The sequence below is a fragment of the Syngnathus scovelli genome, chromosome 9 (genome assembly GCF_024217435.2).
Source record: "Syngnathus scovelli strain Florida chromosome 9, RoL_Ssco_1.2, whole genome shotgun sequence".
Taxonomy (NCBI): Eukaryota; Metazoa; Chordata; class Actinopteri; order Syngnathiformes; family Syngnathidae; genus Syngnathus; species Syngnathus scovelli.
The window spans coordinates 2,504,458-2,530,679 of NC_090855.1; the positions used below are offsets into that span (position 1 = coordinate 2,504,458).

At 41.8% G+C, this 26,222-nt stretch overlaps 1 protein-coding gene across 3 annotated transcripts; it reads left to right on the forward strand.

The window, feature by feature from the left end:
* Positions 1–213: 213 nt before the first annotated feature.
* Positions 214–26,190, forward strand: gabbr1a (gamma-aminobutyric acid (GABA) B receptor, 1a). Of its 3 annotated transcripts, none has more exons than XM_049730531.2 (24): positions 214–519; positions 2,177–2,263; positions 2,472–2,536; positions 2,980–3,118; positions 3,698–3,883; positions 4,769–4,786; positions 7,917–8,077; positions 11,797–11,931; positions 13,606–13,776; positions 14,165–14,266; positions 14,752–14,817; positions 15,007–15,198; positions 17,443–17,688; positions 17,919–17,982; positions 19,251–19,328; positions 20,815–20,965; positions 21,672–21,804; positions 22,262–22,378; positions 22,453–22,563; positions 22,637–22,730; positions 23,522–23,649; positions 23,720–23,848; positions 24,097–24,240; positions 24,323–26,190. In XM_049730531.2, the coding sequence occupies exons 2-24, from the start codon at positions 2,185–2,187 to the stop codon at positions 24,605–24,607; spliced, it is 2,994 nt and encodes a 997-aa protein (XP_049586488.1). In that variant the 5' UTR covers positions 214–519; positions 2,177–2,184; the 3' UTR covers positions 24,608–26,190. The 3 variants fall into 3 exon arrangements, with proteins under 3 accessions (XP_049586488.1, XP_049586486.1, XP_049586487.1); XM_049730529.1 differs by lacking the exon at positions 214–519 and adding an exon at positions 1,816–1,951; XM_049730530.1 differs by lacking the exon at positions 214–519 and adding an exon at positions 1,816–1,951 and having other exon boundaries at positions 22,459–22,563.
* The last annotated feature ends 32 nt before the right edge of the window (positions 26,191–26,222 follow it).

Sequence of the window (26,222 nt, forward strand, 5' to 3'; positions counted from 1 at the left end):
CAGAAAGAAATGACCAATAGAGGAAACATATTGGAATTATTTAAAGACAAAGAAAGCAATGCAAATAGCAGGTACTGAAAGATTAATCCAATTTCAACTTAAAAGTTAAATACAACTGAACTGACGTGACATTTTTGTGATGTAACCCAAACCCCCAAAACAAGCACCAAGATGGAGTCTCATGGACCCGATTTTGGCGCATGCGTAGTCATCCTCATGACGTCGGCAGGGAATTAGCTCCAGATTGTAAGGGACGGCGGAGGAAGAGAGAAGAGGAAGGGGGGCTTTCAATAGCTTCGCTGTTGTATATAGTGCATGTCTGTCTCATTTATTTTGTAGCAATCCATCTTTTTTTTTGTGTCGTTTAGCTTTTACGTGCCTGCCAACGTCCCGTTTATGCACACACGCGTACGTAAATAGCGGTGAGCCCTAAAAGCCATACAAGAAGAGGAACAAAATGCACATTTGGACTGTATAGTTTATTTTTTTTCTATTCTTATTTGACATTTCAAAGTCAAGGTAAGTGCTCTTTACATTATGAATGTCTGTCAGTATGTGTATACGGTTTTTATCATTTGACATGGTCCGGTTTGACTGATCCGCAGGAAAAATGATGCGTTTAAGTGCCATCTACATTGCTTTACGCAACGACAATGTTTGGTCCAAGCCACAATGATTCGTTTACGCAGTCGCACTATTTCCGTTTTGGACAAAGGAGACTGCTTAAATTCGGTTCGTGACCGGTCCAGAAGATTTTTTTGTGGCAGCACCCTCCCGGTGACCCCTCGCGCGCGCACACACACGAGGTATCTTCGAGGTATCATGAACGCACCTTATGCGTGATTCGCGCCTCTTCAGCTTCCGGCAGGTGGATGCTAGGCCGAACCGAGCTTAGCCGAACCGAGCCGAGCTCTTATCAAGCAGCTTCCGGTGATAACCAAAGTCGAACTGTAAGATTTACTTGGTGTAAAAAGTCAAGAGTTACTTTGGGTATATCGTATGTTTCATTCCAGGTGTCTGTTGATACTGTACAGTACGATATGATACGATATATGATACATCTGTACAGAAAGATATGATACCATATATGATACATCACGATATCAATATTGTTCTGATACTGTAATTGCAGGTACAATGATGATATCATCTGGTGTATAACGATACAGCGTGATAACTCTTTGACATGGGCTTTATGTTAATCAATATATTGGAGTGTGACGATAGCAATATCGTTATTTGGTATATAAATTGTTGGATAGCCAGTGACAGTATCAATATTTGATTCTGTACTGTCAGTGATCCAGATGTGATATCAGGATTAAAATATTATGATTGTGTGGTTAGCATTCTACTGCTTGCATCTAGCAATTTTTAAATAATATTATTCATACTCCCATCCTGATCTTCATGTTACGTGGATGATGATGGCAGTATCATCAAGGCAGAATGATATTTTGGAAGAAAAGTATGAACCAAATAGAGAGAAATTGCTTCCATATTTGTGGAAGATAATGGACAGTGACAAGGTTACAAAAAGTGAGTTGAAAAAGGTTTGCATAAGAGTTTGAATATTTCAACAAGGAGGTGGCTGGTTGCACGAATGTACCCGGCCCGCCGTGTTGTGGAGCCGAGGCGGGGACGTTGTCCACGCTTCTCCAGCTTTAATTGCATTTCAAGCTTGAGGCCGGTTGACACGCACGCACACACATACGTGCATTCCGCTTTCATCTGCCCCAGTGATATGCTGCTATTAATGACTCCCGGTGGGCCGACCCGTTCTCTCATTCTTGCTCTCCATCCCATCACCCCCCCTTCTCGAGTGGGGTAATGTCTACTTCCCGCACGCCTTCTTGTCAGCATAAGTCTAAAAATATTGTCGGCTTCCAGCTGAGTTTGTCTGCCTTCCACCGGCCGGCAAAGCTCGCTGCCATCTGTCTCCGCCACGGAGGTGTGCTTATTCACGTTTTAGGCAGAAATACACAAATATTTCTAGAAACGGCATCTCATTGTTGTGTGTGCATGAAGAAACATACTTGGAAATCTGAGATTTGAAGTTCTGGCTACAGAAGGAACACCTAAAGTCTTATAGGAGCACCGGGACAATAATTTTGTGCAGGACGACTCAAATATAACATCAAGTAAATAACTACTGGTTTTCTCTTTTGTCTTTTAGGTGGAATCATGGCGATGCTATTATTTCTACTGGTTCTCCACATTCTACCATCTCTTGTTGTGCCCATCCATAATTCATCAACTGGAGGTAATTTGTGCATATATGTGTGGACAAGCGTGCGTGACTGTGTGTGGGTTGATGGGAAGGAATAAAGTCCGATGGGAAAGAACGAAGTCAGTCGAGAGTGCGATTCGTGAGATAAATTGAGCGTGTATCATGTGTTTTGTTTGCTGTGATGTATCAACATCGTCCAGTGGATGATTTATTCTTCCATAATTTATTTTTTCTTTCCCAGGCTGTGCCATCATCCGGCCTCCGAGGGAAGGAGGCATCCGCTACAGAGGCCTGACACAAGAGCAGGTGATGATAAATACAATTTATTTTATTTTATAATTAAATGCAGAATAGGGTTTTCAAAGAAAAAAAATAACTAGCGGTGTTCCACAAGGATCAATACTAGAAACTCTGAATTTTTTTGAAGTATTTGCGCTAATACTGTCAAATGATGAATATAAATTGGCAGCATAGTGGATGAGTGTTTAGCACGTCCGCCTCACAGCTTCGGGCTTTGAATCTGGGCTCCAGGAGTTTTCATGTTCTCGTTATGCGTCCTGTGAGATGGGAAGGGCTTCGATTCACCCTGAGATCTTTCCCCTCTATCGACTTTTAGTGTCATTGAAATTCTCGTCACGCAAAAACAACTGCAATGTTCTTTTTTTCTGCTCGCCGCCATATGGCGCTGTCTCGAGAGGACTCGAACGCTTGAGGGATCTTCATGTCATTTTCAAAACGTGCCTTCGCAGATTCGCAGTGTTCAGATCTTACCCATGGATTATGAGATTGAGTACATCTGCCGCGGGAATCGCGTCATCGTCGGGCCGAAAGTCAGGAAGTGTTTGCCCAACGGCACGTGGACAGACATGACGCAGCAAAGCAGCTGTCGTGAGTACTCCAGGCTTTATTTGCAAAAGCTCTCTTGTAATTATTTTCTTTCAGTTTCAGGTTTAAACGATCCACGTGAAATTCAAAAGTTTGAAATTTCTATTCAGGTCATGTTTTGGGTGCAGTGATGCGCTGAAATCCTTCGTTAGTTTTTTTCCTCTTTTTTTTCTTCCTAATAAGATTCCCCCCTGAGTCCATTACGTTCAAGTAATGTTTCTTTGTGCAAAAAAGCAGAAAGCTGCAGATTAGATGACTTTAAAAGAAAATGTGTTTACATGCCGGAGGGGAAGAGTCCCCACACACACAACACAGATTGAAATGCATTTCTAAAAAGAACCCCTGCCACCAGATTCGAATAAAACAGACAGAAACGCACAGAACATTAAAATGTTCCAAATAGGATTATAATATTGGCCTGTCATTTTCAGGACATTTATTGAGTGGGAAACAATTTTACAACAGTTATTTGTAATTCAGATAATCAATGCTACAAGTCAAAATCTTTAACATGACATCTTTTAGCGTCTAGCTTATTAGCCTCTTTAGCCGTGTGATGCTAACACACCTTCTCTCTTCCAGTATTGCTGTGTCCTCGCGTCTGGACGTCTCTGGAGAACGGTCAGGTGACAGTGAGACCCCCGGGACTTCCGGTGGAGGGCTCGGTTCTGCACTACCGCTGTCACAGCGGCTTCATTCTGGAGGGCCGCAATGTCAGCCACTGCACCAAACTGGGAAAATGGGACGCACCTAAACCCATCTGCCTTTGTGAGTCACACCGTGACACCGCCAAAGCGAACAAAAATTAAATACAAAAGCATCTGGAAGTGATTCACAGCACTTTTTCACACATTTAGTTGTGTTACTACCATAATCCACAATAGAATAAATTAAAAACACACGTGCTTAAATGACATAAATCCACATTAGCCAGATTTAATATTTGCTCATATGAGTGCAAATGAATGAGGATTTGGTGAAAGAAAGCCACAGCTTGCCAGCTGGTTATCTGTGTTGCCATAGCAACCATTAAAGTTGCTATGGGAATGTTTGGATTAAAAAAAAAAAAAAAAACCTCTCTGACAATGTGAAAGTAGGTTGCGTAATCCCTAACAGTTTGGAAACACACGAGTGTTGACTTGTTCTATATTTTGGTAAAATTCACCTGGAAAGCTTTGGGTGAATTTTTGAGTCAGACATCTGATATGTGGTGACCTTCATCACTCAAAGAATGAAATGTGTGATGGCGGATTTGACATTGGTGATTTTATTGTCGAGACGTGACAAGATTACGTAAGAGCAAACAGACTGTTGCTGCCATCTAGTGGACACAAATGATTTGCATTGCAGTTGTACTCTGCGTTACAATACAATACAATAGGACAGCGTCACACTGATTACGATAGATGTTTTTATCCAAAAATGAGTAGTATGAAACAAAAAAAATACTTTCACTTTACTCTGAAACAATGATTCGTCAGCTAGGCTATTGATATATATTATTATTATATTTTCATATAATTTTTATAGTGTTGGCCTGGGTCAAAACAAACAACAAACATGCTTGGAAAATGAACAATTTGTAACTTTCATTACTTTTCTATTTTTTTAACATTTCTTTCTTTTTTCTATTTTTGTCTCTGTCTTCCATAGATGACAAAAACAGCACAGGTAAGACATTTTCTTTTGTTATTAATTACTCGTATTTATGTGATATGCTAGGTTGTAGAATCAGGATCCACAGAACAAATAGAAATTATTTAAAATAAGTCCCCCAAAAAAAAAAAGGTCTCCACATGCGTGTTTTGAGTCTTGGAAAGTATGTGCCTCCTCAACTGTAATGTTGTTTATTGGCCACAAGAGGGCAGCAGAGTTCTTTAGACGGATTGCGAACTCATCCACCAGGAAGCAGTGTCACCCTAAAAGAGAAAAATAAATCATGGAAAGTCTTTTTATGGAAAAGAAAAACTGCAAAGTCCAGATATAAAACATTTATTAGATTTTTTTTACTATGCTCTTCTATTTAAAGTGATTCTATGCTCCCTAAAATATTTTATTTATTTTTCTATTTCATTAATATTTTTATTACAAACGTTTAAAGCTGTCTAATGAGGTTTAAAATATTTTTTTATACAATTTGTACATTTTAAAACCTGTTAATGAATAAAAGTAAAAAATAATTAAATAAAATAATTAAATTATGTCATTTCCATTATGACTGAATCCAGAACAGTCCAGTATAGTAGTTTCATTGGAATTCAAGTTTCACTATACTGTACGCATGCCAATGTAGCCATCAAGGATATCGAGTACCTCCCCCAGGGAGTTTTGTAAAATGGTGTTTAAGTGCAGCGAGGATGAGGACCATTGAGTTTTCTCATCACTAAGCTAATTGTCATTCCCCAGCTCGATGGAGATTGGGTGGCCTCGTGAGATTGCCACTAATTGCCTTGCGGAGGCTGACGATTGAGAACGGGGGTTGTCATCGTTTGAAATGTGTGAGACTCGGGAGCAATTCTTCATCTTGGATTATTTCTCATTGCTGTCGAGGAATTATTGCATTTTATTGATTATAGGAGACGTACTTTGCATATGTGTTGGGGACTTTTTTTGACCATGTGGATTATTTGCTGTGCTGATATTTATGCTTATTGAATTCTTTTGTTTTTTTTGTGTTTGGATAATTTCTAGTCATTATTATTTTTATTGTGCAAGGCGATATAACTTTATGGTCGAAATGTTTACCTCATTTTCATCATCGGACTGTGACTCATGTTTGGACTTGTGTAAAGCCAAGAGGCAGACAGGAACCGGGTACGGCATTAACCTTTCTCCCGCTGAGGTGGCAGGAAGTGGGTGGAGGTGGCGCACTCGGAGGTGGGAGGTGGCGGCCAGACGCAAAGATGGACACTTTCTATTTGCGGGATCGAATTTCAAGCATCCGTGAGCAATTCTGCTCGTTGGTTAGCAGGATGATGCAAAAAACAACATCATGGATTGTTGCTGTTATTTTTTTTTTTTTGTAGGCTAACGGGACAGGGTCAGTACACACAGATGGCTCGTGGGAGATTTTGCTTTAGTACACCACTCGATGTTCTAAACTGTCTCCAGGGTCTTTTTTTTGGACAGGATTTGCATCTTCAGGTATAAATGAGCTTCAAAGTCTTTCGATCGACTTTGTCAACAAAACCACTTTTGCGCCACCTGCTGGGGTGGGGTCAATTAGAGTAATAATCGATATGATAATCGATGATAAAAAGATTTGTCCTTGACAGCCTGAGATTAAAGACATTAAGAAAGTCAATTTTACATTGATTGTCCCCTTTACAGGTTTGAGGTATAAAGCTCTCAATCTTTCCAACCTTTAAAACAAAGTCTAACTACCATCCGCCTCGGCGGGGGTCTTAAAAACACACACACACACACACACACACACATATAGAGCGAGCTCCAGTCGAGCTGCGCATAAAGTTCATCGCTGAATAATTGATGGAGCGGCGGACGGGTCGCACGAGGAGGTGGAAGGCAAATGCCAGATGATGACAACCGCGTCCGTAACGCAGATACTCGGATAATGGCACTTGGATAACTCGGCACTCTCGCATTCTATTCGTTAGGTTGGTGTGTGTGTGTTTATTTTAAGGCGATGTTCCGGTTCGATTCAGGTGCAATGTTAATAAATTAAAAAATGAATGCTAAAGACCTGCCAGTAGGAAATTCTCTAATCTTAAAAGATTACGTATTGTACACGATAAATAAAATATTTTGATTTCGGGAAGCGTAAGAACAAAAGTTGGCTCCTTCTCAGGAAATTAAAAATAATGTAATAAAAATAAAACCCTAATAAAGCCAAGTATATAGAAAAAAAGGTCTTGTGGCGTTCCACAAGGATCACTACTAAGTACCCTGAATATCATCAATTAGGGTTAAAAAATGATTTGTCTTTTTGATAACACTATAACATGGGGTGGTGACATTTATATATATATATATATATATATATATATATATATATAAACGTCCATGACAGTAAATTAATTTATACTACCACTTTCTTTCTTTAAATTTGATTGTTAGCATATGGAACGTAGCATTAAACGCTCTGCCTAGCATCCTTATATTAAGAAGAAGGCAAAAATGTGATAAAATGAAGTTGTGGCTCACTAACTAATCTTTCAGCAGATATCACACACACACACACACACAAACACGGAGCGAGCGATGCAGTGCGGATCAGACGCCGCTTCCTCCTCAGCTGCAAATCTTTTCATCTGTTTTCAACACGATAGTCTTACAGGGAGGGAAGATGTTGCTTGCCTGCCTGCCTGCCTGCCTGCCTGCCTGCCTTCTGCTGCTATTTCCACTCCTTGTCACCACAACACACACACACACACACACACATCGAGTGACTCCAGTCTCTCTCTTTTAAGGGGGGGCGTTCGGGGGCTCCAGCTTCTCCCAATCAACACTCTGCTCCTGGTATCTCATTCGCGCCTTCTTTTTTTTTTTTCCCTTTCCCTTTGCCCAAAAGTGGTGAAGCTCACACTTGTCTCCACATTTCAAGACTGATGCACAGCAGCAAGGAGGCGAGATAAGACATGAATTGACTTAGTGACCGAGTGACTGGAACATGTAATTGCTGACGTTCGGTTCTCCGGTTGTTCTCCTCCACGTGTTGTCCAAGTGATGCCGGCGAGTCGCGCGCGTCCCCGGCGGCGGCGGGGGCCTTGCCTCCGGGCTTCTCTGACCGTCTTCTCTTTCTTCTTCTGGCTTCTGCTGATGTCGGCGCGGCCGTGCTCAGGCAAGAAGAAGCTGTACATCGGCGCGCTGTTCCCCATGAGCGGCGGATGGCCCGGCGGACAGGCTTGCATGCCTTCCGCCCAGATGGCGCTGGACCTGGTCAACAACCGTAGCGACATCCTGCCCGACTACGAGCTGGAGCTCATCCACTACGACAGCATGGTGAGTCCCGTTATTTTTCTCTGCATGTTGAGAACATGAAAAGAATGTTTGAAGGAGTTTGACAGGTAGGAATATCTAAGACGACGCTTACTTTTTTTTTTTTTTTTAAGGAATTTATTTAGCACTAGTTTGTTGTTGCTATGGTTGCTGCAGTTTTGGATTGAGTAAATTTATTCGAGTTATTTTGATTAAATATTTTGTTTTAATGCTAGCAAGGTTTTGAGATTATTAAGAATGTAGAGATTTTTTTATTTTTTTAATTGTCAGTTCATTTATAGCTAAGTGGTTTACAGTGATGTTTTGCATTTTAGTCATTTTAGAAAATTTAATCAATAGAAATATATTTGATACAATCCATCCATTTTAATGTTTTTCTTAATAATAATTTGTTTATTTAATTAGAAAACCACTTATTTATTTGTTATTTTATTATTATATTTTTTTTTAACCAGAATACACGGGTCGGATTATGGATGGTTGAATTTGATTCTGAAAAATATAAGCAGCAGGATGTCAATAAAAGTATTTTTTTTCGGGGAGGCTTTCATAACCGGCCATATATCATAATATCTGTCATAACACTCCATGCTATGATGGATCAACACCGCGCCTTAGACCCTCATTAGTCGCGCCAAAAGAGCAAACACACCTCCTACGCCCGTCAATCACTTCTTGGAAATGTCACATGAGGAACCAAGAGTGGAGTGCTTTTTGTTCCAGCTTGCGTCCGTCAACAACACTTTAAGTGAGACATATGCACCCGTATCTTGCTTTATTCTCATTAGCGAGTGTGTGTGTGTGTCCCTGCGTCGGAATAGCAGAGGTGTGTGTGTGTATGTGCGTGCGTTGTCATGGCAACACAGTTGCTCTTCGAGCAAAGCACATCCAAAATGCGCGTCGGCAAATCAAGACGTATGTGGCACGTGTGTGTGAGCGTGTTCCCCGTTCTTTTGTTGCTAAATAAAAAGCGTGTGTGTCTGTGTGTGTGTGTGGCGGATGCAGCTCGCACTGACATAAAGAAGAAACATTTCGCCGTTTCCACGGCAATCGGATGACAGAGTGGTTGTCGCCTGCAGCTGGCGACATGTACGCACGCACGTACTTAACGACTTGACGACACATGCATTTACTGTAAACTCATGTACGCACACAGACACACACACAGGAGCACACACAAGCTTATTTTAGTGTGAACTCAAAAACTTACAACACACGTAGCCGCTCCCTCATAGTTAATCAGGCAAACTTATACACAAAATAAAACACACACACTTAAACACACATGAGGAAGTGTGTGTAGGCGAGTAAAGGGGATTTGTGTGTTTTTCTACTTTTGTTGTAATTGCCAAAATGAGTTGTGGTGGCTCGCATGGCAATGAGCGCCTTAGCCAGGATTCATTAGCCGCAATATTTTCTTTTCAGCTTATCATTATTGTCGCTCGCAAATGGGTAAATATTCATCTTGCGGGACGTATCGACATCAAATTCAAGTCAAACTTCTGAAGTAGCGAGAAAAAAATAGAAACGGAATCTTAAACTTTGATGTTAGATCAGAGCGACACATTAAAATTGCATTCACGCACATTTGTTGTTTGCAAATCGAAGTTGAAGATCGCTTGATGTTGTTTTGTAGATATTTTGCTAAAGCGGAAAACCACTAACACAAATATTTACATCCGACAAGATCCGTGCAAACTTGTCTCTCAGCATTCGCACAATTTAGTGACTCACAACAAGTTGTGTAAATATTTGTCTCTCGGCCTTTACAAATTTTTCCTTTTGTTTGTATTATAATGGACGTCTGCTAGCTTAATGCTAACGCTAGATATGACGCTAATTCTAAACCTTCTAAATTTACTGACTCACAACGAGTTGAGTGTAAATATTTGTCTCTCGGCCTTTACAAATTTTTCCTTTTGTTTGTATTATAATGGACGTCTGCTAGCTTAATGCTAACGCTAGATGTGACGCTAATTCTAAACCTTCTAAATTTACTGACACACAACGAGTTGAGTGTAAATATTTGTCTCTCGGCCTTTACAAATATTTCCTTTTGTTTGTATTATAATGGACGTCTGCTAGCTTAATGCTAACGCTAGATATGACGCTAATTCTAAACCTTCTAAATTTACTGACTCGCAACGAGTTGAGTGTAAATATTTGTCTCTCGGCCTTTACAAATATTTCCTTTTATTTGTATTATAATGGACGTCTGCTAGCTTAATGCTAACACCAGACATGGCTAAACCTTCAAACGACTCCTACTTAAGACACAAGAGCAGCAACACATTAAAAACAAGCGCACGAGATTGGGAATCACTTTCGTGTACTCGAGTGGGAAGCATCAGGCGTGTGTCACGTATGCAATATTCATGAAGCGCCACGTTTAATCCACGTGCAGCTCGGTAAATCAGCGTATCGTTTCCTCGGCTATCAGGGCACCTCGCCATGTACCCGGCCGTCCGCACATGCTGAGAGGCACTTATACATGCCAGCCGCTGGCCGTTGCCATGGCGCCATCAAACCCAGACTGCCAACTTTGATGAATTATTAACAGCGAGACGGCGCAGATGCGGTGAACCGGGGTGTTTCCGAAGCTTGCTTTTTTATCGGCATACTTTTTCTCCACGTGGTTCCGCCAGGTGGGACGCCATAAGTGATTAAGGCTTAAATAAGCTCATATTATAAAAGATCTTTTATCCGATCCGAGTCGACACGATGAAGTCTGTACAGGGTTGATTGCGCCTTCCTAAAACCACCCGTGGGGAGGAAGTGATTGTTGCTCCTGATTGATTGGAAGAAAATCACCCCCGCGGCCTCGGGGTCCCCCGTTGCGAAAATTGCCGTTTCCTGGTTGGACAGCAAAAGTCGATACTAATTCTGTTAGCATCGGCGCACTGTTGCAATTATTCGTTTACGCTATGAACAGTTGAGTTGGCCTTTTCGGCGGTCTCGATTTTTCCAATTTGCTCGTTTTAGTGATCAATGTTGATCAAATGTGAGAATATTTCGCCGTCGTAGCTTTTCTTACTCGCATGCGAGTGTTTTCACTCACAAGAAACAATCGGCGGCGGCGGCGAGGCAAACGTCCTGAATTAGGAGCCACGTCACGGCCCGCTGATTGTTTGTGACACCCGTCAGGAGAGTTTCCTTTGTGTTTGCGAGGACTCGGCGGGGCTGAATCATCACATGTGTCAGGACAGTTTAGGCGTGACGGCGGCAGGCGGCAAGCGACCCATCACTCCTGCCATGCTGTCCGTTACGCTGAAAGCACATCAAATATAACAAAATATAATATAATATAAAATATAGGAAGCCTATCAGTAATAGGCAACCTTGGTAAGAATTTTTATAATTGACTATATGAATACTTTAAGATGTAAATATATCACAAGTTAACACTTTCATTTTGTCATCTTGCAACATTAACATTAAAAAAAAAAATGGCTTGCAGAAGACTTGATATGGAAAATTAAGTGCTCATAATGAAAGAATGTGGTAAAAAAAAAAAAATCTTGCTTTTAATTTGAAATAAAATAAATTGCGATATTGATGATTAGAAAATTTGACCTAAAAATTTCATTAGTTTTTTCATTTTGCTTTTATTTTGAAAATTTGGATAAAATAGTAATGAGCTGAACAGTTTAAAGTTGGATCGATTAGAAAAAATAAAAGTCAGTTTTCTAAAGTTCGTCCTTTTCCTTGTGATGTCCTTGCAGTGCGACCCGGGCGAGTCCACCAAGCTGCTTTACGACCTCCTCTACACGGAGCCCATCAAGATCGTGCTGCTGCCCGGCTGCAGCGGCGTCTCCACCATCGTGGCCGAGGCGGCTCGCATGTGGAACCTCATCGTGGTACGTTCGCTGCTCGTGGGAAATAAGATAGAATTGGACCAGGCGGTAGGAATGAATATGCACAAGAACAATTATTATATAATATTATTATTAATATAATAATTTACGGCTTTTTATTATTATTATATAATATTATTTGTATAATAATTTATGAATTTTCATTATATAATATTATTCATATAATAATTATTTTATTTTGATTATTAATTGGCTGGGTTGCCTTTTAGTAATTTAGCAAAACGTCTTTTGCCTTGTTCAAATGACAGAAGTTTTTTTTCTTTTTTTTCTGTCGGCGCCATAAGAGAAGTTCGGGCTTTTTGTCACCTTCAAGTACGTGCGACATAATGGTAACATGTCCTATAGAGCGTGAAGTGAAACTGTAAACGAAGTCAACTTGAGGAAACGTTCAGTCCACAACGTTGTGTAACTGTTTATCGATTCCGAAGACGCCGACACTTAAACGAGGCAGCTCCACAAAAGACCCTGTCGGAGACATAATAGCGAGAGACGGAGCGTATTGTCCCATCTCGCATCCTGCTTGTCAACAGTTTGTTTTGTTCTTCCATCTTCCATCCTTTGTGGCTCCTCTCACTCGGCTCTTCATTTATTACTCTACGTGCCTTCGACGTTTCTGACGTTAGTCGTGAAGAACAATGGCTTCAAGTGGTTGTCCTTCTCCAAGATGGCCGCCATCATTCTGTTTCTACCTGCAGGCAGTGAGGAAGCACAAATACTTTATCTGTACTGCATATTTTTGGGTATTTCGAGTTCAATATTTGTTTTTCTAAGAGTGGGAAGTTAAACTTTTATCTTTTCTCTGCTTTTTGGTGAGCTACCGGTGTTTTTGGTGAACCCAGCTTATGTTTGACTGCTGATTACGAAAACTTGAAAAAGCTCAAGTTGAATCAATGCTTTGAAAAGATTCTTTTTTTTATTTGCCGTATTTCTACTTTCGCAAAAGCCTGTTTGTACTTTTACCACCTCTGCCTGCAGGTGCCTCTTTGTAATCCAGGCATAGAGAAACCCGGCCGGATCAAAAAGGAGGGTTTTAATCAGCTCCTCTTTTCACTCTTTTAATGTGATCCTGTGTATCCGTTTCTAAAAGCTCTGTTGAGCATTGATTGCCGCTGCTTGAGGGCTGAAGGAGCCCCGATGGGTCGGAATCAAAACATAATTTTAGGTTTTTACGCCAAGCGGGAAAAGCGGGATCGTGCGGCACCTGTGGCGGACGGTTTAATTCCACTGTTGGGGAATGTTGCAAGCTTTGCAATAAGTGACGAATGGCGTTATTAAATCTTGCAGATCACTAAAACACCAGCAAACGATAAAATAAATGAATAAATCTTGAATTAATTCATAATAAATAAATAATTAATCAATCTTGAATCTTAAAAGTTATGATGAAAGTGAAAATTGTACAAGACTAGAATTGTACTATTACTTTTATTTTGAAGAGAACATAATGTCCGACATGTCCGACATCCATCACGAAGGAGGGAGGGGAACGTCTGTAATCCCCCCCCCACCCGCTAAATGCCACCTTTCGTAGAGATCCAACGGTTTTTCGTTCCACTTGTCAACGTGAGACTAATCGTTTGAAATTGTTTTTGCGTTTAGCGCCGCCCTGCCTTCCTGACCTCTCCAAAGTTTCCGTCCTTCTATTTTCTTTCCCAGCTTTCCTACGGCTCCAGTTCGCCAGCTCTTTCCAACCGCCAACGTTTCCCGACTTTCTTCCGCACGCACCCCTCAGCCACGCTGCATAACCCGACCCGGGTTCAGCTCTTCCAGAAATGGAAGTGGACCCGCATCGCCACCATCCAGCAGACCACTGAAGTCTTCACCTCGGTCAGTTCTTCTCTCCGAATCCGGGGAAAATAGTCTTGGGGAAACAAAGACTCATATTTTATTTGCTGTCTTTGTTTTGGTCACGTCGATGTCGTTTTGCTTCACACTGGATCGTTTTAATTAGCCATTGAGCGTCTCGTTGCTTGTTTACCGCAGCCGCCGTGTTGCTCTTTCCAGCAATCACTCAGGGTAATTATAGGACATATTTGTCGGATTATTCATGGCGAAAGCACATCGATTGTGTCGCGAGAGGCGGCGGTCAATACTGGGACTCTTATTGTAATGGAGGTTAATGATCTGGGTTTTTTTTTTCCACCACCGCTAGCGTCTTTGTACTTTTGTCCCCTTATCAGTCTTTTAATGGTCTTTGTTTCCATCCGTCCATCAGACTCTGGACGACCTGGAGCAGCGAGTCAAAGAGGCCGGCATCGAGATCAGCGTTCGCCAGAGCTTCCTAACCGACCCGGCTGTGGCTGTCAAAAACCTGAAGGTGCTTTGATTAAAAATTCACCTCAGCTGTCAGCCAACAACCCCCCCCCCCCAACATCCTCTCATCCAAGACCCCCCCCCCCCCCCCCCCCCGTCACATCACAGCTGCAAATATCATTAGCATGGATGCCAGTTGGCAGAAATTAATGCGCAGCGTTAATGAGATACATCCTGAGCTTCCGGAACTCTGAAGGTCAAGGCTCGTATTCGCCCCTATCGTTTTGCATTCGTTTTGTCCGCTCGTGCTTTTTATGAAATTTACATTTTTGAACAGAAAAAAAATGACGTTAGGCGCTCGACTGAAAAGCAGGTGAAAAATTTTATGATTTAATATCAATGTTAATGAATTGATGGGAATGTTGTCTTTCCTAAAATGGCCGCCACTGATGCCTCTTAAAATTGCCATTAGCACTTACTTACAAATTACTTTTTTTTTTTTTTTTTGGTGTCGTTGTTGCTCTAAAGGGATTTCTGTCTTGTTCTCAGCGTCAAGACGCCAGGATCATTGTGGGTCTATTTTACGAGACCGAAGCCAGGAAGGTGTTTTGTGAGGTGGGTGCCTGTTTTTCTCTGCTCAATTAATCCCAGTCGACACAAATTTGCCAAACTCTGTCTCCTTAATGAGCCGTTTGAAAGCCACAAGGCGACATCTTGGCGTCAGGGAATCATTTTAAACTCAATCGAGAAGCTTCATTTAGACAAAAGTAGTACTCCGACCCCTTCTCACGCCGCCCCCTGCAGGTATTCAAGGAGAAACTCTACGGGAAGAAATACGTTTGGTTCCTGATCGGCTGGTACGCCGACAACTGGTTCAAGATCAAGGACCCGACCATCAACTGCACCGTGGAAAACATGACGGAGGCCGTGGAGGGTCACGTGACCACCGAGATCGTCATGCTCAATCCCGAGACCGTCCGGGGCGTATCCAACATGGTAGGCGCAAACAAACACCATTTTGATTTGCTGTTGGTCATTACTTTTTAAATGCATCGTGGGATACTACATTAGAAAATAGAAATAAATTTGACTAAACTGAGCTGGAGACTGTCGACAGCCTGAACCGCCTTTTGACATATCGCTAAATTATGATAACTTAATAGCGAAAATACTCCAATTCGGACAGCCCGGTCGCCAAAGTCCATTATCACCTGTGGGTTATTTTACACGGAGATAAGCACCACAGTGTTAATGGCTCGCTGTTAACGCTGTGCAGTTTATTAAGGTTGTAGTAAGGTCCGGCCCCGGGAAAGAATTGCCGCTTTAATTAGATGGTTTGTCGTAAAATGTATGACATTATCGTTATCTTTATGACACTCAAGCAGAATTTTAATGACTTGGCTCTGACTTTGTCCTCCAGTAACAGTTTGGACGATTTGTGACATTTAGGACAGATAAATGAGCGCAGTCCTCTTATCAGCTCCTACTTGAGTTGGAGATGCTTATTAGCTAGCGTTAGCAATATGTGCTGCTAGCTATTACTAGAAAATAAAATAATTGTCCCATTTTCATGTCTGAGGTTTGGCAGCTAACATTAGCTTTAGCTAATTCTAGCCTTTGTCGGGTTTTACTGTGTTAACTGGCATTTAAGCTAGGTGTTGCTAGCGATTAGCGATGATTACTTCTTGGAAAAGATAATATATTCCTTTATTTGTTCCTCACAGGAAAATTCCAGTATACAGCAGTCACAATTTAGAGAATTAAAAATAATAAAGAATGAGTTAAAACTGAATTGGAGATTATAAATATCACATTTTTTATTTGGTGGTCTGCGAGCTAACATAAGCTCTAGTTCTTCGTTTTTTTCCTGAAGATAAGACTTATGTGAATTTTATCAGTGTGTGTTTTTCCCTTGATATTTTCCACCACTGGCAATAATTTACCTTGCAAGCTCGCCGATGTGAAATCTATTGAAATAATTCATTGTCATGTAAAAGCGCTCGCTTGCGCAGATGCTGCGCCTCAGCGTTTAGCTTACCGCTAAATATTCTGAGCTTTTTATCAACAATATGTTTGCTAAATCTCAGCCAACAGAAGTAGGAGTTTTTTTTTCCTTGAGGGAAAGAAACGAATAAAAACAAACACCTTTTTTTAGTGGATTAATTTCGTCAGCATTTTCCTTTAGCTCATCTCTGCAGGCACAGGCCTCATAAAGATGGGGGACCATACTTTTTTTTTTTTTTCTAAAAAGAAGATTCCATTCTCTTTGTAAAATTATTATCAATACGTCATGTTTCCACTCGAGTGTGACGATATGGGAATTTTTTTAATCTTTTTAAAGCTTCAAGTCTTCCCATTGACCTTTTCTGACTGCCTCAATGTTGACTTTTATTCTTCATGTTTACCCGCCTCGCTTCGTCCTTGCAAATTTTTTTTTCCCTCCCCTCAGCAGCTGTTGTTTGTATTTAAAAACGCACCTGCCGCTACCTGCTGCTCTACGGGGCATCCCGGATAGATACGTACTCGCAATCATGCTATTTCCAATTCAATTTGCAAGTTTGAAATTGGCATATTTCTCGGCCGGCGCGGCAAGCACTGGAGGCGGTGGGATGGCACGTCACATTTAAATGCCAAGGTGGAATTTTTTAATGAATTGGACTTGTCAGAGAGCCGAATTAGACTTGTGCGTGGGCCTCCGGGGTAATCCTCGGGGACATCTTGATGATTGCGAGCAATAATCTGCCGTCACACGTGAGCGCTAGCAGATTAGCTTAATTGCTCGCTGCCGAGCGGACGGAACTGACAAATCACCCAGGGCTCATTTACCCCCCCCCCAAAACAGGTGGTGAGGTGTTATGATGGAATTCTCTCACACTTAATGCTTTTTGGTCATCAGTACATCTCCCGCTCTGCGTTAAAGCGACAATTTGTCGACAAATACTGATTGATTGACACACATCCTCCTCCTCCGGGCATACTCCCGTTATGTTCTTCTAAAAGACTCCAAAAAGTTAGCAAAGCTTGGCTCTGCTATTACCTTTGTAAACAATCAGCCATATGGTGGTGCACAAAGTGACCCGACTCAACTTAAGCCCAATGCACAAATTTAAACGGTGGTAATTGTAAATAATTACCCTTGAATCAATTATTCCAAATTCTCCTATTGTTATTAGGCCCTTAAACTAAAAATTAATTCCTGTTCTCCTCATCTAATTTCCTTCTGTTTCCTTATCTCATTAGACATCCCAGGAGTTTCTCGCCGCCTTAATCTCCCGCCTGGGTGTGATGAATCCCGAGGAGACGGGCGGTTTCCAGGAGGCCCCGCTAGCTTACGACGCTATCTGGGCTTTGGCGTTGGCCCTTAATAAGACGGTGGCGCCACTCAAGGCCAAGGGGCGACGGTTAGAAGACTTCAACTACAACAACAAAGACATCACGTCGGAGATCTACCGTGCCCTCAACACCAGCTCCTTTGAAGGCGTTTCGGTAGGTCCATTTGCATATTCAGTCGGGAACTTTCCAAACGTTGGACGAAAGTTGTCAATTTGGAATATTTCGATAAGTCCCCAGCATAAGTTCTAGTAGAATTTTACAGGAAGCTTTACAGAATGATTTCCACCCCTGAATGCGTTGAGCGCTAAGCTAACTTAGCATCGAACTGATTCTCGAGACAAAAGAGGTTTGTTATTGTCCTTAAAAATGTCTTTTTGCTTTAGGGCCAAGTGGTGTTTGATGCTCAAGGTTCCAGGATGGCCATGACTCTCATTGAACAGCTTCAAGGTAAAGATAGTCATTTGAATGGAAAATAGAAACTTCATCTAAATGCTAACAAGCTAAAGCTGAACCCCAAAGGCTGTGGAATTTTATTGAATTGTAGAATAGGAGATTAAAAGTTGTAATTGTTTGAGTTTGCCAAGAAATTATAATTGGTGAATTTTATTGTGAAAATTCAAGAATAAATATTTCCCAAAATGTCTTGAATAAACATTTGTCCGGAAACTGTCAGGAAATATGTCAAATATCTTCTCATAGGAATTATTTTTGAGGGTGCCTTTTTTTTTTCAAGCATGGATCCTCGTCTCATGTCAAAGCCAATCCTTTTTGGAAACGATTTAAATCATGCCGTGACATTTCACCTCTTTTACCATATTCTACCCCGCTATTAAAATGACACTAAGAGTATTTTTTCTCAAAAACCCTTTTTCGGGGGAAAACCGGCCTTCCGTAATTGCCCTGAGCACAAACGTGCCGGCTGCAGTTTGATGCTGGATTAACGCAGTTTTCTCACTTAACGACTTTTAGGGATGATTATTATTCTCGCTCGCCTTTGCTTCCTTAAAAGATGAGCCTCCTTCACACTCCAGCATCACGTCGGCTGTGCGCGAGGTGTCAGAGGTAATTTGGCCAGCACGCTGAAATGACCTGACGTGAATCCAGGAAAAAAAAAAAAAAACGTCTTCACGAAGGAGCTCATCAGTATTCCCGGTCAAGGCCACCACATAAGCTTCTTTTATTCCCCTCTTGTCCTCCTTTGTGTTTGTCCCACTCCTCTTGCATCCCTTCTTTCTCCTTGCACATTTTCATTCTTAACATGAAAAGCACTGGAGTGAAGTGGTTTATTGGAGTGCACTTCATCGGTTACACCTACGACACCATCCGATAGGATGTAAAACGAGAGAACGGAATTTAACGCCGGCTGAATATCGTGCCGAGCAAACCTGGAGAGACGACGAGGACGTTACGATTTGCGAGACCGTGAAAAAAAATCTCTTTTGTTTTATAGTTGGAACCCCTCCCACATGCTTTAAAACACATTTCAAATTATTCCCTCAATTCTACGGCAGCCATTTTGGAAACCATTTTGAGTCACCGGGGTATTATTTTCTGTGACAATATAAACGCCTTTCAAAAGAACACGTTCTTCTTTCACCACGAAATAAGTGTGCTTCTCGCTTTTTCCGTTCTTTAGTGTTTCACAAAAACTCACCTTTCTGACCAAAAAGCAGAGAAAGTTTTCATGCTGTTCAATTTTTTTCTCCGTCTTTCAGAGGGCAGCTACAAAAAGATCGGCTACTACGACAGCTCCCAGAAGAACCTCTCGTGGTTTGGCAAGGACGTGTGGATCGGTGAGTCATGCAGGAGGTTCCTTCGCTTATCGCCTCCCGTTCTTTTTTTTTATTCGGAACTGCACCCATTCAAAAAAATATCCTCTTTCACTCCTACACACCTTTCAAAACACCCACCTTCACTTTTCCCTCCTTAATGGTGTCCTTCACTCTTGACTTCCTCTTCCTTCACTACTTCCTTTACCAACTTATTCGTTACTCCATCATTCCCTCATCTCTACTTCCATCACTCCTCCCCCACCTTCCCTTTCTCCATCCTTTGTGGCATCTCTCCATCATTACCACCTCCTTCAGTTCCTCCATGTCCTTAGCTACCTCCTTTTTCTCTCTCTATCACTTTCTCCCTCTCCTTCCGCTATCTATCTCCACGGTCGCCCTAACAACCACTTTGGTTCGCCTCTCTCTTCTAATCGCTGTGGCAACTGTTACTGAGCTGCATCGCCATGGTAACACCCTGTTCTCATGTTTTTCTTTTCCCCCCTTTTCTTGCCACTTGTTTTTTTTTTTTTCTTTTTTCTTAATCAAGGACACTGGATGTTTAACATGCATGTACACGAGCGCACACACATGCACAGTGTGTGTCAAGTGTGTATATAAGTTGAGTTTTTAAAATTATGTGCAAAAAAAGTAAACCCGCAAGCTAGCAAGAATGAGTTAAAAAAAGAGCTTCTTCGAAAATGGGAACAGGCTAAATAATTCCGACAATATCTTTGCAGAAGATAAATAATATATACCTTTGAGTATTGTTTTATTATCTGTCTATATGTATTGCGCTACCATTTTTTTTGTGGTTGTTTGAATGACATAATTCTCGTTTGATGTTTAAAAATGAAGCTTCTTTTTCTTTTTTTTTTTAACAATTAAAAAAAAAAAATCCCAGTAAATAAAAATCCCACTAAGTTGACTTTTTGTCTCACATGTCACTCGACGGGCAGGCGTCATGTGGGAAGTAGATATTGTCAGCCGTCAGACAGATGGCGCCGCTGAGACATCGGCTGCGTTGCCGCGGTGACGAGCCTGTGGGGGTGACACTCTGACACCCCGACTCTGACATCTGACACATCAGCTTCACGTGGCGCTCACACTTGCACGCACACACAATTTCTCCCTCTCCTATATTGATGCCGTATCATAAAACGCAATTCCTCTCACGCTTTTAATATTTAGTCGTCTCATCCACGCTTTAGCTGCCTCGAGACGAAAGAAGATGGGGGGGTCCATCTGGCCCTTGTTGAACTTCATTAGTCAGCAATGGAGTTGATTTGAAGCTGGAGCACGTCGGGATCATTTGCTGTTAACGCTACGCTACGCTAATTAGCACACAACATGGCCGCTCACTCACTGTGTGCTTTTACGAGTTCAATGACAAAAAGGCCAAATGAATATATACGTTTATTTTTTTTATGAATAGCGTACTGTATCGGAAGAAAAAAAACGTCCCCTTCAAGCTGGATATAAAAAATGCATAATGAATTGTCTCGTTTAGGGGCGGGGCCTCCTGCGGATCGCACGGTGGTGGAGAAAGAATACCGCTTCCTGTCGCAGAAATTATTCGCCGCCGTGTCGGTGTTTGCCGGACTCGGGATCTTGCTGGGCATCGTTTGTCTCACCTTTAACATCTACAACGGCAACGTGCGGTAAGAGTACAATCTTTTTCTTACAGTTCCCAGGCAGAAACGATCGTAGCAAATTCCGTTTGATCCCCCCAGATTTCTGTGCCGTCGATCCAACATGCTAAATTTATGTTTGACCTCAAGTCCAATACGTCGGTGAGCTCATGGATCGGCGGTTTCTTCCCTCCTCCGTGGGATCTCCTCCCGGCTTTGATTAGATTTCACACGCAATTTGGCAGAGGGAAAACGTGTCGGATCACATCAAATGTTTTCATTATGTCGCTCTCGGTTAAAAAGTCTCACACTGACGAGCGGCTCGGCGTCCAATTGGAGCGTTTAGGCTTGTCAAAAGTCGTTATCTGGACAAAACGGGTTGAAATGTTTACCGGAGTGATTATACGCCGAATCTCGGCGAATCGCCATCTATCATGGATGGAGGATTAAATAATTAAATAAATAAATACATAAATAAATGCATACATAAATTAAATTAAATTAATTAATTAAATTAAAATAAAATAATAATTAACAAATAAATAAACAAATAAATGGGGTTTCAAGACCCACAAAATATATAAATGAATACGTGCATAAATTAAATTAAAATAAAACAACTTAATAAATAAACAAATAAATGGGTTTTCAAGACCCACAAAATATTGTATTGCATTGTACCCACAAAATATAAGCTCCAAAAAAAAAAATGTTTTGTGGATGTGTTTCGTTGCAGCTACATCCAGAATTCCCAGCCGTACCTGAACAACATGACGGCGGCGGGCTGCATGATGGCTCTGGCCGCCGTCTTCCCGCTCGGCATCGACGGACATCACGTACACCGATCGCAGTTCCCCGTCGTCTGCCAGGTTAGCAACGTTAGCTGTCTTCAACCAAAATGTCTTATTTCCAGTTCGCTTTTGAGATTTTTCTGTGATAATCGGTCAAACTGACCTTAAGGGCTGAATTTTTTTTTCCCCCTAACTTTCAAGGACTTCCTAAAAGTAAGTTTCACTGTGTAAAATAAAACTTGGGTTTAATCCAGATGTATATTCCAAATATTATCTAAACATTAATTTGCTTCTTTTTGCCCTTTAAAACCTGCAAATAAAATAAAAAAAAGTAGGAATAGCTAAATTGCTTTTCCTCTTAAGTATCTTTGGGATCTACACAAGGTCTGTGCAAGTAATTACTGGTCCACCTATGGGGTCAATGACAGATGAAGCTTAATATTCCGTCGTATAATATTCACGCGCAGGCTGCACCCCGAAGGACTCCTCTTTGCTCTCAAATTAACATTTTTTTTTTTTAACCCCCCACCTACAGTTCCGTCTGTGGCTGCTGGGTTTGGGCTTCAGCTTGGCGTACGGCAGCATGTTCACGAAGATCTGGTGGGTCCACACCCTCTTCACCAAGAAAGACGAAAAGAAGGAGAAGAGGAAGGTGAGGTGTCAAATTTATGCTTTCTGGTTTACAGTAACTCCAAATATTAACAATCGTGGTTTGTTTGTGGTTAGCAACAGCTGGAGCCGTGGAAACTCTACGCCACGGTGGGCGTGCTGCTCGGCGTGGACTTCCTGTCGTTGGTCATCTGGCAGATCGTGGACCCGCTGCACATCACCGTCGAGGTAAAATTACCGCAACGATGGATGAGCAAATTATCCTCTCCTCTCAACTCAACCAGCATCTCACCCGGAGCAGGAGTTCACCAGGGAGGCCCCCAAAGTGGACTTGGATGTCTTGATCCAACCCCTGCTGGAGCACTGCAGCTCGGAAAAGATGAACACGTGGCTCGGTGAGTTGTCTAATGACAGAAGTGTGGAGCTCACATTGAACTTCTATGTGGGTCACAAAGTGGGTCAGGGCCTCGTAGCGTTTCGCAGGCGCACCCGATGAGACAATGGACAGCGGCAAGACGCTTTCTTTCGGTTCCCCCGCTGCGTTTCTTCTTCTCTGTCAGTCAGCGAGATGCCGAGTGACTTCTTGCACTTTCAACTTCCAAATAAGAAGCAGCTAAGAACAAAAATCAAACACATATACGCCGTCGAAAGGGAATGAGCGGGACACAGACAGATGGTTTCTTATCTTGTTCAAGCTCAACATGTTTTATGTTCCAAGGACCGCATTATTCATTCATGTCGCTTTAATGAATCGAGCTGACAACATTGATGCTTCTCCAGCAAAATTTGAACTCGGATCACTGGATTCAAAAGTCCAGCGTGCTCCGCCGAATTAGCATCTGAGGAGCTTTTGGTGTTAAATGGGTGACAGCTAGGATTAATTTTAGGGTGGGGGGGTTCTTCAGATGATGTGAAAGGTTCCAGCGACACTTAAACTGAGATCACTGGATTCACCATCCAGCATGCCATGGAACGGTTTTGCAGAGTTTAGGACGAATATTAAATTTCTAGCGTCAAGTTCAACATTGATTATCATGATAGAAACAAAATATTCTTACTGAATAAATAATTCTTCATTCTAATCCAATAAACACCACCAAGTACATGATTCATCATATACAAAATTAAAATTATATATATATGGTGTAATTGTTGGGCAAATATTTGTCAACGCTGCCCCCTGCAGGTGTGGTGTATGGCTACAAGGGCCTGTTGCTGCTCCTCGGCATCTTCCTGGCTTACGAGACCAAATCTGTGTCCACGGAGAAGATCAATGACCACCGGGCAGTGGGGATGGCCATTTATAATGTGGCGGTGAGTCACCTGAGAATTTCCACGGGTTTTGGTCGGCGCTCGAACTCAATCGGTCTGCGTGCTCCTCCAGGTGCTGTGTCTCATCACGGCTCCGGTGACGATGATCCTGTCGTCTCAGCAGGACGCCTCTTTCGCCTTTGCGGCCCTGGCCATCGTCTTTTCGGCCTACATCACCCTGGTGGTGCTCTTTGTGCCAAAAGTGGGTAAAATTCTAATGTTTGGGTTGTCATTCAAGTGGAAATGCTGCCATCTGCTGGAATGACAAATGCAGCTCAAACGGAACGCTTAGCTAAAATATCAATCATTCATTAATATATTACAAAAAGGTTGTGAAATTAAATAAATAAATATAATTAAAATTTAAAATAAATAAATGATTTTTTTTTTTTTAAAGTTAACTAAAATAATTGATTTCACATTTTCCTTTCTTCATCCCTTCCCGTGCAGATGCGTCGTCTGATCACGCGCGGCGAGTGGCAATCGGAGCAGCAGGACACGCTCAAGACGGGATCGTCCACCAACAACAACGACGAGGAGAAGTCGCGGCAGCTGGAGAGAGAAAATAGAGAGCTGCAAAAAATCATACAAGAGGTCACTCACTTGGTCACTTAGTGTCTGTCCCTAAATTATTGTCGGTGTAAAGTCAAAATGTGTGTATCCGTTTGTGTTTTAGAAAGAGGAACGTGTGAGCGCTCTGCGTAACCAGCTGGCCGAGAGACAAGCTCTCCGCAATCGCCGCCGCCCATCCACCGGCCAGACCCAAAACCACAACGCCCCGCTGCTGCCCCCCTTGTCCCAGACGGACCCCAAGTCCCTGCTGCCCCCGCCCGGCTACCCGAGCGCCGACAATCACTCGCTGCCGCCATCTTTCTCCAACTCGTCCAACTTGTACCCGGCAGAGAGCAAGATGAGCCGCAACCACTGTCACAATAGTCAGATTCCGCTACTTTACAAGTAGACCAAACCCTGGACAAGAACACCAGACCCTTGAACTCATCACGGGGAAGGGGGAGCACACCACATGACAGAGTCAGCCCAAGACCTACGATAGCTAAGCACCTGCCAAGGACCCCCACGACCACTAGGGGGCAGACAGGAGCAATTTCCAGTTGAATTATTCCCCATTTTTTTGGAGTATGATTGCGTGTGTGTCCTGTTTGTGTGTCCCATGTGTGTATGCGGGAGTCTCTCTGACTGAGAGTGTGTGTGACTGTGTTCCGTAATATTTGTTTGAAATTCAACAATGAACGGCGGCTTGGGCCGGCTCTGCCACCTGACACTGTGACTTGTTATCGACGCTTGGTCGCCATGGCAACAGCAAGCACATCCCCCCCCCCCACACTCAAACCTCTCCATCACGCAGAGCTTTTGGGGGGGAGACGTTCCGGAACTTTTGCGTCTTCACTACACACGCACCCGCACACTTGTTCTCTGTGGTCCTGTTTTTGTCACGTGCGTGCGTCAAGAAATTTTTCAGCCATAAAGTCTGGAGACTGGATGAGGACGGCGAGTAAATATCAAAGATACTTTTGTCAGTAAAACTGAAATGTACCCGCATGCGCAAAGAACTTTCTACTTGTGTACATAAATGAACACGAAAAGCACAGCTGAGATTTTTACCTTACATTTGTATTTTTTCTGTTGTTGTCTTTTTGGTGAAGTAAAGCACTTGCCCACTTTTAGAAGCTCTGCTATGTAATTTTTTTTTTTTTCCCCTAACACACAATTTTTTTTTTTTTTTATGGTAAAGTGAAGCAGTCACATGACATATTGATGTTAGTCTGCATGTACAATTTTGAAAGATCATTTGTATTATTTCATTTACACGTTTTTATAGAGCTTGAATTTTTTTTTTATTCTTTTCCCCTTCTAATTTGCCTGTTTTTAGGAAAGTGACACTTTCACATGACAAGCACAGCTCAGATGTCACAGAAGTTCTGTCTTATTGATTTTTTTTTTCTACATAGGCAAATCTCGTGGCTTTCATTTTTGTAAAGTGAAGTGACAATGTTTGTTTGCATGTGCCGTTCACACCCAAACTCACCAACCTGATTGAAAAATCTTTACTATTACAGACAAATAGCAAACTGTTTCTAAAGCTTTTGTATTTTAGATACACATCCTCAAATTTCTTTTATCATAAAAAAATAATTTTGTTTGTTTTGGGTAAAGCAACACATGAAAATTATTATAACCGCTAACTTTTAATGCGCTATTTGTATATTATTTGAGCGGGCACTTTAAGAGTTTGTTGTCATGATCCACATTAGCTCAGGGTGCGGGAGTGGCTAAGCAAATGAAATAAATAGGCCATATTTATATATAGTATTTATGAAACGTGCAGTTATATCACAGTGTATCATAAACAATACGTAATATGAATGCAGAACTACTCTGGTAAATCTTGCACATGTTGGTGGTCAAGAGGTCATGTTTGTATTCACTCAATTATCTAAGATCATTATGTAAATGTTAATATAGTTCAAATTATGTGTATGCAAATATGTGAGCTCCATCAATAAAAATCATTCTTTTTTCAAATTCCCACATCTTTCTAATACTTGATGATGATG

Excerpts from the sequence above, each read along its gene's own strand:
- gabbr1a (XM_049730529.1), top strand. The coding sequence starts at position 1,831 with ATGTCTACTTCCCGCACGCCTTCTTGTCAGCATAAGTCTAAAAATATT. Across the intron at positions 17,983-19,250 it reads TCTCATTGAACAGCTTCAAG|AGGGCAGCTACAAAAAGATC; the intron begins GTAAAGATAGTC and ends TCCGTCTTTCAG. Across the intron at positions 23,650-23,719 it reads TGGCCATTTATAATGTGGCG|GTGCTGTGTCTCATCACGGC; the intron begins GTGAGTCACCTG and ends GTGCTCCTCCAG.